General features: G+C 45.4%; 1 protein-coding gene across 5 annotated transcripts in view; it reads right to left on the reverse strand.

The window, feature by feature from the left end:
- Window positions 1-8,776: 8,776 nt before the first annotated feature.
- PDGFA (platelet derived growth factor subunit A) overlaps window positions 8,777-17,592 on the reverse strand; it is a 36,039-nt gene continuing 27,223 nt past the window's right edge. For 2 of the 5 annotated variants that reach the window (XR_005952453.1, XM_041401773.1), the window contains one exon: window positions 9,723-9,841. Coding sequence is in view for 1 of the 5 variants with exons in the window: in XM_041401772.1 (XP_041257706.1) it covers window positions 9,677-9,879 (203 nt within the window). In the remaining 4 variants the exon portion in view is untranslated. Of the gene's footprint in view, window positions 9,880-17,592 lie in introns of all 5 variants that reach the window. The other 3 variants (XR_005952454.1, XM_041401774.1, XM_041401772.1) reach the window with 2 other exon arrangements.

A 17,592-nucleotide genomic window follows, 5' to 3' on the forward strand; every position in this document is an offset into this window, starting at 1 on the left:
AGTTTGTATCAATCTCCACTTATCTGCTGTTTTAATAAAACTGCCAAAGTATGCTGTAAGGCACTGTGTCCAGCCTGGCACTTACTCAGATGCACTGACAATATACATTATTATGCAATTATTATAGATTTATGCTTCTTATTATATAAGAACATTACTTCTTTTTGGAGCAACCTTCATGGTTGGATGACAGTGTAAATTCCCCCATATCCCATATTTCTCCACGAAGTGTAGCCTGATGGTTAGAGGAAAGGACAGGACACTGGGATCTCCCAGGCTTCTTTCCCAGCTGTGCAAATGATGAGGGTCAGCTTCTTTTCCACACAAATCAATGAAACTCTGCACTGAACTTTCCTGGGAACACGATAAAATCCTTAATCTCCCGCAGCCTTCCTTCCCTATCCTGCAAGATATCAAGCACACCAGCCCAGCAAAGCCCTTCAGCAAATGCCTGGAGCTCTGTAGCCAAATCCAGAGCTTGTGCTGAGCAGAGCTCGGGGTGTGCTGCTGCTTCCAGAGCCAGGTATGAGTGGGGGGCGACTACATCCATCTATCCTCCAAAGGATGTTTCAAACATTAAGTAACAGGATTCCTGGAGACTGGGCACAGGATGCAACACAGGGAGATTATCATTTCTATCCCTATTCTTAATAGCTATTAATGGAAATGGGTGATAAAATATCTCTAGCTACACATATACAACATCTCTCTCATCCTGACAAGGTAGAGCATTACCCTGTTAAAAAAACCAAAACCTGGGGTTCAGGTTGGGGAAGGGGCAAAAGAAAAAGCTGTTTATAACACGTTAAGCACAGTTTGGAAGTTTGTACTCTAATTCTCCCTGCGAAGCCAGAACCTGCCTACAGGGTGTGTTGAGTTAGTTCCTCATTCCTTCTTTGCTTTTTTTTTTTTTTTTTCCTAACTTCTTTTGAAATCACGGTGTGCGGAGCATACCTTGCCCCGGGGGAAGGTATTGCTGAGCCATTACTCACACTATAAAAGGGCGCTAGCTCTCACTCCTCCCTTTCTTTGAGGCCCCGTTTGGAGGTGAGAAAAGGGCTGACTGGCCAAAGCACCAGAGCCCAGGGTTAACCAGCCCTGGGGCACAGAGCAGGGGGGCTTTGGGGTGCTCAGCCATGGTGCCTGGCTCTGGGGAGCTCCAGCCTGGGGTCACGGTGGGCTCCAAGAGCACAGCCTGGTCTGGTGTACCTCCTGAAGCTGTTCTAGCCTGGAAGCTGGGATTGGCTTAAGAGCTTTATTTGGGGGAATAGCTCCCTATGAAACACTAGTTTCTGTCTTCTGAATGAGCGGAGATTAGGAGGCAGTAAAAAAAGGGGGTGTGCTCTGAAATTTAAAGGTAAAATCCCTCTCTCCCTGTTCCAGTGGACTCTGCCCCTTTTCTGTTTGCTTTTCCCTCGGCATGTGCCGGCAGTTGGCCCAGCTGAGGCTGATGTGGGGTCACGTTGATGCCCAAGTCCCAACAAGGCTCTGGAGCTTTCCCCTTCCACTCAGCACAGCACAAGCCAGGGCTCCTCACAGGTGTCAGAAAAAGGAGAATTTTTTCTTAGTTTATAAACTTCTCTGACTTCATAGACCCCCATGAACCTTCAGCCTTCCAGCTCCCTAACACACCGCAACCCAAGCTATGTGAATGAGGAGAAAATCATCAATGGAGTTAGCAATGTACCATAAAATTCACTGATTAAATTACTGGATAAATATTTGAGTGGATCTAGCTGACAGGTATGTCATGCATGCAGTCTTAAAATAGGAAAGCAAAGGGAAATGAGGGAGAAATGAGCCAAGGAACAGGAACAGGAATGTGATTTCTGGTAACACAGCTCATGTTCATCAGTGCCTTTTTGGCAATATAGAGGATGTGTGTGGTGAAACTGAGAGCAAGGCACCATGTTAAAATAAACTGAGAGAAATTGCAGCTATGAAGAAACAGAGCATTAAGCAGCAGTTCTCAGGGAATAAGGCTGGTGAGAGAATTTATGAGGATTTACATCAGCTGAACCTGGCAGGTAGTTTTTAACAAGCTTGCAAGAAACAGAGGTAGCTATTTCCAGCAAAATCTTGGGAAGCTGGGGAAAATGTGGGCTCACTGGAGAGGCATAATGCTCTCAGCAGCCTCTGATGGTGCTGGGCTGTGTCTCCACACTGGCTCCTCCACCTGCCATCTCCACCAGGGGCTGGCTGCTCCTTCTGCAGCCCAAGGATCTTATGTTTAATTTAAAAAGATGAAAGGAAGAGTTTGTCCTGTTGCACAAAGGCATCAGGGCAGTGTGTGGCAGCCAGCAGGGCTCTGCTGATGAGCTGCCGAGGCACACACAGCATAACTCTGGGCAGCAGCATCGGGGCAGGATTAGGCATCACCACATCCATCAGGTCAAGCCTGGAAGGGTCTCTAAGGACAGGCTGATCATATTTGTGCTATTCCAAGTAAACAGTCTGCACAGGAATTACTTTAAAACACATCTAATTCATTTTTGACCGATTTTGCAAATGTTTCCCCTTTCCTCAATGCGGCATTGACTGGCCCTGCAAAGCATTTGGCAGTGGCCTGGGTGGTGTGTGCAGTCACTCTGCTCCTTGATGTTACCTCATCAAAGAGCAGCTGAAAATGATATTTCCAGCCAGACGGTTCTTGAGAGTGGCCGGTGAACTCGCTCTGCCCTGTGCCCTCCAACTGGAGATTAGAGAAACTTCCTGTATGCCAATTCAGTGATAAATTTAGGATTGCGACATGCTGACAAAAAAAAAAAAAAAAAAAAAAAAAAAAAAAAAAAAAAAAAACGGGGTTCATGACAGGCTATTTTTGGTTTCAAAAGAAACTCTTCTCGCTGGGTCTTTTTGAGCCCTCACCTCCATGTACAGCTGCAGAGGAGAAGGAAAACAGGATGCAGGGTTGTAGAGCTGGAGGAATAGAGCATAAATCAAAGGAGACAAGCTGGTCCCTGTGTGGTGCCTGGGTTGGACCCCAACCTTTGGGCAAGGTGAGCAATTGTTGCTTGCTGGGGACTCTCCCAGGAACAGCTTTGCCCAGCTGCCTGAACGTTTATACTGGGCCATAGCCCCATCTCACTTTTTCCTCCCACTGTGTCACCTCCTTCCCCTGTGCTGACAAGTGATTTAGACAGCCTGCCCTGCTGGCCCTGCATTTGAAATGTAAATCAAACACGGACATAAAGCTGGGTTTCAAAGTTGACTATTAACTAGGGCGGAAGGGGTGGCGTAGCAAAAACAAACAGTTCCAAGTTCAAGTCTAAACCATGAGAGCAGGCTGCAAACCCTTCCTGCTCTCCCATCGCCAGCCAGCACGAGGGTGAGCACTCTCCCTGGGGCAGAACGTGCTTAGGGGCTGCCTGGGTTCCTATCCCAGGTGCCTAGACTCCAAATCAGGTCTGACAACTGACTTCAAAGGGAGGAGGGTGCTGGGATGCTGCGGCTGGTATTGCACGTCAGTGTGCAGTGGCTTGAGTCACAGAATCACAGAACAGTTTGGGTCAAAAGGAACCTTTAAATGTTGCCTAGTCCAGGGATCCTTGCAGACCCTGATGTCCTGGAAGCTTTTGACATTGAGCTCTGCAGTGGGCTGGTCCAATAGCTCATACCCCAGAACACTTCACTTTTTCTTGGAAAAGCTGGGGTTTGAAAGCAGCATCTCCTCAGCTTCCTCCAGGAGAGGTAATGGCCAGCTGTACCTCACAACATGTGGGGATCCCCTGGAGGCACCTCTGCTGTCCCACTGCTTTCAAAACCAGTGGAACTTTTGCCCCAGAACTATTGGAGGCCCAGGACAAATCAGTGTGGACGTGGTTTTTAGCAAGTAGAGTGTACTTTTACCATTACAGAATGTAGTTTAATATTTATTTACCTGTCACCTCAAATAATTCTGGTGGGTGGGACCAGCAGCAGCACTTATTTTCTCTGAAAAGATTTGTACTATGACTTAGAAATTTGTCTCTGATAACTGTAGTGTCACCATTAAGGTCTAACTTGGAACTCAAAGACATGAGTAACTGATAATACAGAGAGGTGTGAAGCAGTGTTGCTAAATACACCCATCCTGACACACCAGTTCCCTGGGCCTGGCCTGGTCAGCATCACTGCCTGCCTGGATAGGAAGTGAGATTTCTTTGCTCTCAAGGTCAATCTACCAAGAAAGAAATCCTCACCTTTTTCTGAATTCCTTAAGGCAGTATTCTTAGTGCCAATTTTCTGCCAGCGAGAGATGGTGAGAAGAGCAGCTGTGAAAAGTGCTGATCTCCAGCGAGCAGTGATGGTCCCAGTGGTGCTGGGCACCAAGCTGGCTGAGCAGGGCACAGATCCAGCCTTCAAACACCCTACTCTGATGGATGGCTCACAGCCCCTGGTAGACAGGATGGTGTCCTGGACACCAGGGAGCACCTCTGACTGTCAGCCACAGCGGCCTTGGGCACATCATTGCATCTTTCCGCCCCACAGTGATCCTGTTGGTGGAGTGGTGACCCTAAACTGCTGTTGAAGACTCATTTTGGGGAGGGAAGCAGCACAGTGGCACTGCTGAGTGATGTTTCCCCATCTCAATTCTGTGTCTGTGTCCCCAGGGCTGTGCTGGCACCTCTGTGTGCACAGGAGGCTGTCCCACCCCGGGGAGCAGCTCCACCCCAGTGCTCTCTGAAGGCAGAGAGCACCAAGGGCAGTTTCACAAGAGCTGCTAACCAACATCCCTGTTAGTAACATTCCTTTGTTGATCGTTTGGACTGTTTTCAAACAGGCTTTGTCATGTCCTCCAATATGGGAAAGCATTGTCTGAAGCCATATAGGATTATAACTGTCCTAGTCTTCCTGTAAATAATGTGTCACTGCAGTGAAGGGAACTGCTCTGCTCCTCATTAGGCAGCATTGCAGAGCACATTGAAGGCAATTTACCAGAGCAGCAGTGAGGATATCATCTCACCATCTCTATTTCCATTAAACAACTGGATTTAACTCTCTTTTATTTTTAGGCTAACCATGCTGAGCTTTCAAATTGCCTTGATGATAATGTAGCTTTTAACTGATTTGTCGTGGCTGGTTGTTTTGCACATGAAAGTTGCTACTAGCTGATTAGGAAGAAAAAAAAAATCCACCATTGCTTCTTCTATTGCTCAGGAAATTGCAATCCCCAATCTGCAGCTTGAAAAGCATGTTGCCATGGAAATGATGCTTATGCTGTCGTAAATAAAAGTATTCCAGGGTCACCAGGGTCTGCGGCATAAACAGGGGCACAAACACTGCCTGGAGAAGTGCCAGAGTGGTTTAAACATATAGGAAGATAATTTTAATGGTATTTTGCTTTCACTGTTATCATCAGAAGGACTGATGAAGGTTAACACATAGCTACGACCTTGGCACAAAAGTAAAGCAGAAAAAGTCTTGGCTCCTGGTATTAATAAGAGTAGAGAAAACTGTATCACAGCTCTCCTGGCCAGTGCTTCCCAGCTCAGTCAGAGCAGTGTTCTTTTCCCACTGCATCTCTCACACATTCAGCAGTGAAATCTCATTGTATGTTCAGGGCACTTTTATTGCATTCATGAGCACAGCACATGAGAGCTCAGGAAAACCAGTTGATCCTGTGAAATGCTGTGTCATGGAGTACCTGCTGATGCAGTGAATATTCCCTGATTCTCTGGCTACATCCCCCCTACAGCCCAGGAAAACATGGGAAATTGGTCTTTTCCTTGGAGGGGAGATACTTTGAACAAGATCCCAGCTGAGGGAAGGAGCCCATGTGCCTTTCCCTGCTTCTGAGCGAGGGCAGTGGGGAATAACTCCCTGCAGGAGCATGGACACAGTTCCAAAGGAGAAATCCAGAGGCCAGCAACACAGAGGGTTTGGATGTGTTGGTTCTTGTGGGTGTTCATGAGGAAAGCAGGCAGTTACTGTTTTTGGTGGGTTCTTAACTGTTCAATGGACTGCTCAATGGCATTAAATGGGCCATACCCTGAAGCTGCCTTGGGCAGTATCAGATCAAGGATACACACTTTTCTCTCTGTGTTTTTAATACCCACACAAGCATTTTGAGCACAGGCAGTCACTTTAAATAAAACTACAAGAGATTGCAAATGCCATAGCTTGCTTATTTACTTACTGTCTCTTAGTCTGCCCAAAATGTGGAAATAATGTTTCCAGAGATGCTCAAATTCATGTGCCTGTTGAGAATCCTGGCTTCTGTCCTGGATGATATTGCATATTCAAGGGATGATTCACTCACTCCTGAGAGGGAGGAAGGACTGTACCAGCTGTACCACCTCTCCGTGGCTGACTGACAGCCTGGTGATGTTTCCACAAGGAAGCCTCATGCCTCCAGGTTAAGCCAGCAATTATGGAACAAACAAAAGAGAAGTGAAATGGAGAGATGAATCACTGAGAGACCAAACAAAAGAGAACTGGAAAGGTGATGCCAAAGCCAGAATCACAAAACAAAAACAAAATCTTCATTTGTCTCAGAACAAAATGTCTAGAGTGGATTCTGCATTTCTTTTTTGTGCAAATCAACAATGTACTTTGCCATCTTCAAGGGAGGATTTGGGAAGGACCAGTTCAGTTTTTAGGGCTTTCTCGCCTCACTCCTGTGAGAGGCTGGTAAAACCTACAACCAGCAGCCTTCTGTTAAAACCAAGCAAGACCCAACCCTAACACTCTTGACTGCTCCATAAACTGACTCAAAAGTCCAAGAAACAGGTTTTCCCCTTTTGTACTCGAGTTCTCAAAAAAGCTTTCATCCCTGTTGGGACAGGAACTGTGTGGGATACAGGGCTGATACCATGTGCATTACACACCTCACCATGGATTTATCACAGAAGGGCTGGCCAGGGCTTTGAAGGCAGCTGACGGCTCCCAGCTGGCCAGGAACTCACTCGTGTGGCCTCTGCAGCTTCCTAATGGGAACAGGGTGGAAAACCTGGGCTCAAAGGTTGCCCAGAATGACTAAGAGAGGAAAAATCCCTCCTGCCACTCCTGTGCTAATCAAAGGGGTGGGGAGAAGAAGTTTCAATTCCTCACTGCCAAAGAGGAAAATAAGATAAATATATATGTATATATATAGAAATTACACAGCCAATTCCTGTATTAAGGAAGAAGCCTTCATGCCATCAAAATCAGTCTTGAAATAATCTTGCTGGTAATGTAGGGAAGCTGAGCCAGATAGCCCAAGCTCCCTTGAAATGTCTTTCAAACACATCTAATCTGTTTACTCCCGGGTTTTACTGCTGGCAGTACCTGGGACTTCGCCTCTGAGATTTCCTACAGTTTGTGATCCCAGCAGGTCAAAGTTCCCAAAGGTGGGGAGAAGAGGCAATCTCTTCCCTGCCTCTACGAAAGGTATGTGCCTTGGGGCTACTAATTTAGAGCAAATGAATCAGGAATAAGTCACATAAAAACCGTCCAGCACTGGTGTTTACAGAGCACCTCCTCTGAGCAGACAAAGGCGTGTGTCAACAGGGAAAGTGCCGTGTAGTTTGCGTGGCTCGGCGTATTTAAACAGCTTTTGCAGAGATGTGAACATGTTGCCAGGGAAGCAGGAGCCTGCACAGATAGAGGTGCCCTCCTGCTCTCTGCAATGGGAAAATGGACCTGCCCCTGCATTCCCCGCTTTTTGTTTTCATCTTTGCAGCTTAAAAATAGGCAGAAAAGGCAGTTCTTCCAGAGGCTGATTAATGGCCCCTCTGCACAAACTGCATTTTGCACATATTTAAAAATCTTGAGCTAGATAACTCTTTGACCTAAAATATAATAGGTTCCTTTTTTTTTCCTGATAGTGTCCAACATTTGTACATTTTCATACCTTATTTTTGAAGCAAGTCCTTTCTAATGTGAAGAACAAAGCGGCCAGGCTGTGGCTCTGGATGTGTGTGCACCCCCTGCACCTGTGTGGCTGGTGGCTACCCTGAAACATCACTAATCCAGCTTTGGGGCTCACCAACACATCTCAGACCACCGTGAGAGATGTCCCAGTCAGGCACCAAGAGGCCCAGGAAATGTGCCCAGGACAGCTCCCATTCCCATGGGGCTGGGGTGATCAATGTCATGCCCTGCCTGTGAACCATTCCCCAAATTTTCTATTCCCCAGAGCTCTGTGTGTGTGTGGTGTGAGACCAGGTTATATTAAGCCCATTACTGAAAGGACTAGGGACTATGGCTCCCATGGGCACATAGCAACTATGCTACAGAAAGAGTGAAAAATTCAGGGAACAAGTGGCACTGTAATCCATCTTACCTACCCGGAATAGATGTATCCATGTACTGATCTCTATAAACACACCCTTTTCTCCATATGGGTGGGTATATATTTATATGCACCAGCCTCAAAATACCAGTAAGTTTTTATTAGCCCCATTTGCAGATGGGGTGATGATGACAGACAAAGTGCTTTGATCCCTCTAGGCTGCTCCTCCTTGGGAGGGGAGAGCTGGAGCCTTCTTTCCCCAGGAGAGGTAAGAGAGGGAGGTGAGTTCCCCCAAACCCCCAAGGAGCTCCTTGGTGTGGAGATCTTGCTCAGCTCTCACTTGGAATCATGCTGGCAAATAAACATGAAAGTGAAATCAGCATTGTGAGATAGTTATGCAAGAGCGGGCGGATCCCAGGACTCAGCCATTGTTCCAAAAGTTTAATTAACATTATGAAAGCTGATTAAAGGAAAATCTTCAACCTCCAGGGAAATCCCATTTTCCCTCACTTCCCATACTGCTGTAATTTTCACAATGTAAGAAGGAAAGTGTTATTTCAAGGCATGATTCATATCAGCTACAACTTGATCTTTGCCACAGTCATGTCCTGCATCTTAAATAACCACCAGCAGTGACACCAGACGGGGACACTTCTGAGACAGCATTTTTCCCCCTTTATCCCATGACCTGAATTGCCATCATAATTTCTAGACTTTGTGTCATCCTGGCATGATGACAAGTGTTCACCCACGCTCCAGAACTAAAAGTTGGTTTCACAAGGACAGTGATACCTACCCAGACACAGCATCTCAGATACAAAGTGCGAGTGACACGCCACAGTCCAGCGTGGTAACAGCAGGGGCTGTTTGCTTTGGTCACCACAGCAAATTCCTTTGAAGGCAGGAGTGTGGAACACCATCTCCAGTGACTCCCACCTAACCTTGAGCCAACCACTTACCCTTTCTGCTCTTTTGGAATTGGGGGCAAAGGCAGTGGTACCTCTCAGGGCACTGCAAACTCATGAATAAAACCAGGCACTGGAGATGTTTAGGTGGAAATTGCTGTTGTAAACTATATTAGTGGAGAGATTTGCTTTCAGCTGCAGAGGGTCTGTGACCAAGCAGAGTCCCCTGGTATTCAGCTGTGTATGGGTGGCACATTGCCTTTCTGCTCCTCCAGGACTATTTTAATTATATGGGATGGCCCATCAGAGACCTAATCCCAGGATCTAATCCTGGAGGCAACAGACAGCTGCCTGTCTGCCCTGTGTACTTGAAAAGTGCCCTTGGGGCTGCAGTGAGGGTGACGCAGAAGATGGGACAGGAGGACAAGCACTCACTCCACGCACAGAGCAGGCACCAGCCCTGGTCCCCCCCTGGCCAGGGCATCACCTTGACCTGTCTGAGATGTGAGTGGCACTGGGCAGACGCCACAGCCTGGGGTCCTCCCCTGATTAACAAGAATCTGGGTGGATGCTGCATCTACAGACCTCCAAATCTAATTAAGAACACACATGGCTCCAGTCCTTTCCGAGCATCAGGCTTATATAAATACATACACATATAAATACATGGTACAAACACAGCCTCTGGCAGCAGGAACAGTCTCGTACTCAGATCTTCAACAGCTCTTTCCATCTGTAGATCCTGCAGGTCAAAGACATTGCAGAGCTTCAGGAACCATTCTGAAAAGGGGAAAGATTATTTTTTCCCACTGTTGTCTACATGTACGTGATGCAAAATCCATTTTAATTATGATACAACAGGGTCATCCTCACTACTCTGACTCTGAAGAACAGGCACACTTTTGTGCACACAGAGACATTAGTAAAGCAGAAGCTCTATTTGTAGTATGAAATTTTCTCCTTCAAAAAGCACTAGAAGTAAACCAAATTCACGCTGTGAATACCAAATGCATGAAATTCTGACTCAATAAAAGGCAGACAGCTGTGTTTTCTGATAAAAATGTGCCTTTATTTTTTAATTTTTCTTTTCATTACCTGGATTCTGTGTTTGTCAGAGCAACAAAAACAAAACATAGTTTCTTTGATAGGCGGTAAATCTGAAAACAATCCTGCAAATAGCACAACACAAAAACTCCCACAAAAAGGGAAAGCTATAAAATTTGAGAGGCGACGAGGCTTTCAGAAGTGCCAGTTTCCCAGTGCAATGGCTGGAAGGGTGGCCTGGCCTGGCGGCAGTTCAATCATTTTGTAACGAAGGACAAATACTTTCAACATCCTGAGAAAGAGGGCGGGGGGACGGGGCACGACTCCCTTGCTTTCCCTCCTCCTGCTATTCTTTCTCCTCCCTCCCCCCACCCCTTGGATTTTCAATAGCTCTTTAGTGTTTCCATCAAAGGCTTTTACCATTCATCCTCCCTTCTGGTGCCTGCCTTCCACCTGTCTATCCATCACAGCCCTAACCCAGGTCCCTTTTTTTTCCCCCCCTTTGCTATTTTTCACGCGGTGGGATTTGTTTATAAGCTTCTGTGTTACCTACACTGCAGGGGAAGAGGCTGCTGGGAGGAAAGTGAGAAAGCAGGATTAAGGAGGAATAATTCAGCTCCATTGCATTTCCATCTGAACAGTCATAAAATGTGCAAATCCTGTTCCTGGGAATTTGATGTCAGAGGCCTTCCCTGCCACTGCCCTTCCAGTACTCCTTCTCTCTTTCCCTCTCATGGAAAAACAAGTGTTGGGAAGGATGACTGTAACTCCACAGACCCCAAAAGCCATGACGTGTGTGCCAGCAGGGAGGAGGCTCCTACCAGCACGTGTGCAGGGAGACACTCCAGATGTGGCCATAAGCTACAGACAGTGGGGTGGGAGGCTGCAGGATTGAATCCAGCAGGACAACAAGAGTGAGCAAGGAAAGGCTGCTCAATATGACAGCTCCCAACACCCCCAGCTAATTAATGAGCCTGGGTAAAACACAAAAATAACCTCCCAGGCTTGTTGGCTCTGTAAGTAAGTCGTACAGAAATATGTGATTCAGACCCCAGCAGCTTGAAGAGTTTCTACTCTCTCATTTTTAGCTCATCGCCATCACAAGGCACCCAAATAGGCACAGGCACAGACCCCAGAGACCCACCAACAATCCACCTGTCAGCAAACTGTGAGACAGAAGAAGGGCCACTGCTCTGTACAGGTCAATGGAGATTTGTCACTGATTCAAGCAGAAGTCACTGCGACCCCTGGGCTACCAGACCAAACATTCTCAGAGGAGCAACATTTTTAATTTTTAATTTTTAGTGCTAAAAAAGGAGGTTGCCCTTAACCTGTCCCCAACCCTAGTGAGCCCACAAACATTTTCTTGGTGGAACTTCATGTCATATCTGCTGGACCTGGCAACAGCTAGCAGCTATCTTCCACTTATGGACACATCCTGGAGATACTGCAGATCACCCAGCAGGTAGCACATGTCAAAATAAGTTCCTTTGATTGACAGTTATTTATTATTTTTAAATAAAATGAGAATAGATTGAATGGGTTGCTCAGCAGCAGCTCAGTTCTTTGTTTGGCAACTTCTTGGACAGTTTGACCATACATATGACAACACAAAATAAATTTCACTTGCTTGCAGTAGCAGTTGGCTATAAATTCAGTCCATCGATGATTTATAGCTCTAGCAGCAGTGGGATATATGAAATGAGAAGCCCTTTCATCCTCAAACTGCTCTGCAGTCTGGTAGAGATGATGAAAGCCATTGTTCCTAAGGCCAGAGGAGAGCAGGAGTTCATTCAGCTGTGGTAGGAGGAGGTGTGCAAATTGGGTCCAAAGGTGAGAGGAGGCCCAGAGACAGAGCAGCCCTTGGTTTTGAAGAGCAGCCAGAAAGAAATCCTTAATGATGCTCAGCCGTACTTTGCTGGCTGGAGGGGAGCAGTATTTCCATCAACTAAATGATCTCAACTCTGGCTTCCCTGAGGGCACTGCACCAGGACAGACTGGGATTGCTCAGCAGAGCCACTCTCAGATGTTTGTGTTCTTCCCACCCACCAGCAGCCCCAAACCTGAGCGTGTCTTTGGCACAGCAGGTGGGATCCTTAATCCTGCCGAGGGCCAGCCCCAAGCAAAGATTAGCAGAAGAATCTGTTTTCATTAAAATCCAACCTAGCATCACCATCCTGCCTGATGGTTCAGTTTAAAATGCACATGTCCAGCTCTTGTAGCAGCTCTGCTTCTGCAGGGAAAGGGCAGTTCAGCAACCTGTCTCTTCACTTTCTAATGTCTTTCTTTCTTTTCATCAACAAGTAACTAAAACAGATACACTGAGGAATGTTAAATGCACCTCCTTCTGGAGAATTTTGCCAGCAAGATCAATGGAATTGGGATTTTGCCTTTATTATGTTTCTTTTGACCGTGGAACTGGTCTGATTTTCCTCCCAGTGAATTTTTTTTTTTTTTAACCCAACAAAACAACAAAACAGGAGAAGACATACAAATAAACACTAATACGTACAGGAAAAATACAAAACTTAGCACCATGCACTCCCCTCATTATTAGACAAAGGTTGGGAAGGGTTCACAAGTGTAAAACACTCATGTGAATTATGAGATTACTGCTCAGTTTTCTTTCAAGTCGTGGGCTGGAAACAGATGGTGGCTGTAGCATTTATGACGGCACAACATGTTACTGCAAGCCTAGCCATCTCTCTCTCTCTCCTCTCAAAAATGCAGCTGCAAGGAAAGTTGTGGAAAATCACATTAATAGTCTCTTCCACCACACAGTTTTCCAGCCCTTCATCCCTGGCCAGCACATGGACAGAGCCATCTTGTATGCCAGCAAGAATACTCTCCTAATCCCTGTCCTGAATAGTTACCACTGACTGGCTTATTTAACAGCTAGTTAAAATGTGAGGTTTGTTAGCTTTGTAAAAAAGCCTCCAGAAAGCAAGTCCTTAAGGTCAGGGCAGATGCCATGTGATCCCAAGGGCTCCCTAAGGGAAACACTCAGAAAGAAGCCATCAGAGAGTCTTTTAGCTGTTTATTAAACATTCAGTTCAGACCCAGCAGGTTGATTTATAAAGCAGCAGAAAGACAAATTGCAAAAGCATCTTTGTAACTTAGGAGTCCAAATCTCACTTCCAGGCAAGGGTAGAAACTTTCACAAGGACAAAGGCCTCTGGATTTTCAGTCAGAGAGCCTTCCAGTGACCACAGGCTTAGAAGGATCTGTGGACCTGAAGATACAAAGAGCAGCTAACCCTATTCTTAAATATCTTGCCTGTACACAAGAAAAAAATGTCCATGTGCTTCAGTCTTGATGGAAATGCCTTGCTGCCTAAAATATGTTCATACCTGGACTTGAACACTTGAGCTGAGCCTGGGGCACTCTCCACACTCAAGGCACCACAGTCTCTGCTGACACCAGAGAACTCTTCAAACAGTACAAAACTGTTACCTGTGATTTCTGTGTGCTTTACAAATGTGAAGCAATCCTGTATCACATCTTTTCTGAGAGCATTTACTCTGGGATTCCAAAATTGGGATTTTAGAATTACTACTTCACTTGAGTTAATTAAGACTCTGTCAAATAATAATTTTTCCAGACAAGTGTCACTGGTGTATTGGAGTACCCATGTTGCTATTTTCACCCTTCTGGCCTCACTACCTGGTTGGGAATATCAGCACCAACTTTATGGGTTCATCCTTAGCCACTCCAGTGTGTTCCTGCCAAGCTTTCTGCACCCAGCTACACACAGGGCAGCATTTCTGCCCTCTGGGGTGTAGAACAGGGCTACTGAAAGCAAGATAGACTTTTACCATTCCCTTTATCACTTTTCACAGCTAGACCAGGAAGTTGCTACAGAAATTCAATAGTGTACACACTTGAAACTCCAAATAGCCTTTTGCCAGAGATAGACTCTCTCCAGGTGATATGACCATACATATCCATTGCATATCTGTCATAACTGCAAAAGCCCTCAGACCTTTTCTCTAAGATAGAGAAAGTGCCATTTCATTTTTCTTTTGGAAACCTCCTCCTGCAGAATTCATTAGTATCCTATGCAACAATGTACTTCCTGTAAGTACTGAAATATAAAGTGTATTAGAAGTTTCCACTTCTGTTTTTATCTTTTCCTGATCTAGCCTGAAAATTCTTTTGAAGTTCCTCAAAGTGTTCTTCATATATGCTTGTTTTAGGAAATACCAGATCACTATTGGCAAACTTCTCCTTAATTAAGTGAGATAAAGGAATCAAGATGATATGATCTGCTTTAATTCCCCACCTTTTTAAGGTCCCATTTAAAGATTTTTTTTTCCCCACTTGCCTTTGAAAAGAAACATTCTGAAGAAACTAAGGAAGGGGAAGGCCCAGAGAGAGCAAGCTTCGCTCTGGGCTCTCCAGTGTAGCTGAACTTACTGGTAGAAAACCACTGAATAGTTAAAGCTCTCCTTCATTCCTATAGAATGGTTTAATGAAAGGTTCTAGACCCTTCTGAAACTCCCATCTCTCTGGACAATGCTTAAGAGGAAAAGACTAAACTGCCCTGTGTTAGCACAGTGTGCTCCTCAAGACCTCAGCTCAGCAAGTCAACTCAGATCACGCCTAACTTTAAGCACAGGTAACTTCAAAGAAACATCTCTCACATCTCAAGTTCAGTTTTGCACTGTCTCCCTTGCTGAATCACAATTTAGAGTATGCAGGGAGCTAATGGGAAACATTTGCACTCACTAACCCCAGCTGCAGGGCCCCAAAACCCGTTAGCAACACAGGCAAAGCCCAACCACTCTGGATAGGCCAGAGGCTCTTCACAACAAATGGGTACAAGCTGTTAGGCAAGCTCTTCTGAAGCACCTCCACAAGAAACATATCCCAGAGCAGTTAAACTTTGATTTAAAAGCAGTATTTGGGGCAATCACTGAGTTACACAGGCTGAGCATTAACCTGCCCAACTCCTACGCGGCCTGTTGAAGAAACCACTCTGTGTGGGATAAATTGCTTCTGTCACTCTTGCTGTGGAAACCCCTTGCAGTCAAGGGGAATTCAGATCTTGGGCAGGTTTCTGAGGAGCTTCCTGGCTCCAAGGAGACCTCTGAGCAGAGTGCTTTACAGTGGGTAAGTTTGGGCCAAAAAATGTCCTCACTTCCAAGCGTGTAAGCAGAGCCCTCAGCCCTCACCCACACTGGAAGTGCTGGAGCATCTCTCCTCCCTCTCTCCCTCCTCCTCTGGCCCCACACAGACTCCAACATCAGTTGAGCAGGGCCCAGAGGTGAAATCTGGCCGTTTGAAACTTCCCTGGTCTTCAGGTTAAACCAGCAGCACCTTTATACAGAAAATGCATGTAAAGCCAAAGTGCTAAGGAAAGGTGAAGCATGGCTGGAGTGAAGGGGGCTCCCCATCTGCAATGTCTGAAACCCAACGTTTGAGTGCTGCTGCCTAGAGATGGAAGGCAGAAATCACAGTCACATCGTTGGGTCAAAATTAGTCTCTCTTTAGAACAAAGACAGAGATGTTCTGAAGCCAACAAAGGTTTCTTGAAAGTTATGTAAAAATGAATTAAAAGTGGATGTCCAAATCCCTCAGACTGCTGAAAAAATTCCATCTAGGGATATCCAGCAAGTCTGGAGGAGTCCTTCATACTTCACTGAGGTCTAAAAGTTTGAGTTCATCCCCAGAGGGAGCTGAGGCCACACAGCACTTCACCCATAGGCCCTCTGTGAACAAAGTCTTGTGGTCAGAGGGGCTATCTTGAATTTATGTCTTACTTCTCCCCTTGTGAGCAAACAAAACAATTTCTATGAGTAATTCTACCCACTAATTGCCAAGGAAAAGTCTGGTAAAAAATGCTCTGCATTTTTGACAGGTCAGAGGCTTCCCTAAACAAAGTTGCTGTTTTATGTTTTCTATCAGCACATGTTCACATCCGGGGTCCTCGGTGAATTCCAGCGTGGATGAGTCTCTGTGGGAAATTGCTTTTCCCTATTTTCTTGTTCTAACTGCTCCAGGAAATGAGTCTATTTTTACAACAACACTAAACAGCAAAATATGAAACCATTATCTGCTTCATGGCAAGAGTTTCGGGTCAGTTCTCAGGTAACTGTCACCTCCAGAGAAGTCAATGGAGTTGTATCTGCTCATGCAAGGCAGAGACCTGACCAATTATGTAATTGGTTGATCAGTTACCAGAACACAGAGCTACCACAGGCCTAAGGAGTGTCTTGTTTTCATGCGTCTCAAAGTTCATCCAAGCCCTGATGCATTGATAAGTGAAGTATTCTAGTATTATGGTCTGTAAAGATGATAATTAACTGCTGAAAGATTTAAGCATGGGCCTTCTCCACGAGCATATACTTTATAACTGAATTATCCTTATAAGTAGTATCTCTTCTGGATCCTTTTTTTAACCTGCCAATTAAACCAGGGTGGGATTTTCAGAAGTGTTTAAAATGTTTTTCTCCTACTTATTTGTGATTACTTTCAAGAATGAAGATGTTTTCAAAATCCCTGGGGATTTCAAGCCCTGTAGGCTCAACTGCATCTCCGTGTGCTTCTGCTTTTTGCACACCTGATTTAACAGCTACTCTGAATTCAAAGCTGGACAGTAAACCCAGTTGCCTTCGTTATGCAAGACCAAAGACAGTACATAGAGGCCAAAACACCAGGTCTGATCTGAAAATGAGTGTGTAACATTTGTCACAAACTTGGCTCCTTATTTACTGGTTTCAGGGACTACTCCAGCCTTCACATGTGAACTTCTTTTCTGTTGACGCACTCAAGTGTCCCTTTTTTTGTGTATTTTGTCTAAGAATTTGGGAGACATCTGGCATGCACAAGTATCGGCCCAAAGAGAAATTCTTGAGTTGCTCAAAACTCAAACCAAGTCAGATTTGGTGGCCTGCTAGTAAGTCAAACATATAAATTATTTGATTTCTCTCTATGGGAAGAAGTAACCCTGGAAAAATGTGACATGAAATCTTCAAGTGACAGAAATTCTATCACCAGGACGCTCCCAGAATTTCATCCATTGATTATGAGCTAGACTAAGAGTTAGCACTTTCTTGCCTTCAGGCTGGGAAAGAGGTACTCATGACTTTCCCCCTAGTTGGAAAGCTCACCAAACGCCACTCGAGACCAGCATACAGAAAACAAACTTAGAGACAATATCTAAGGAAAACAGAACCTAACCTATGACTTGTTCTTTGATTTACAACTGTGATTGTGGGCCCCACCTCACAGTCATATGCCATGGTAATAGGCAGCAGTTCAACAAGAACCAGTCCTAACTTTTCACATGTTGTAGTGATTCTGAGCTACTTCAGCACATACTTTAGCCTGATGCAGCAAGTAATTAGAATGACTAAAGGGACAGGTGTCATGCCACAACTGAAAAAAGAGTGATCGAGCCTTTGGTCTTGTTTATTCTACCTTTCTAATTTTTTTTTTGGTTTTTTT

This window comes from Onychostruthus taczanowskii, unplaced genomic scaffold (genome assembly GCF_017590055.1).
Source record: "Onychostruthus taczanowskii isolate IOZ18803 unplaced genomic scaffold, ASM1759005v1 scaffold19, whole genome shotgun sequence".
Taxonomy (NCBI): Eukaryota; Metazoa; Chordata; class Aves; order Passeriformes; family Passeridae; genus Onychostruthus; species Onychostruthus taczanowskii.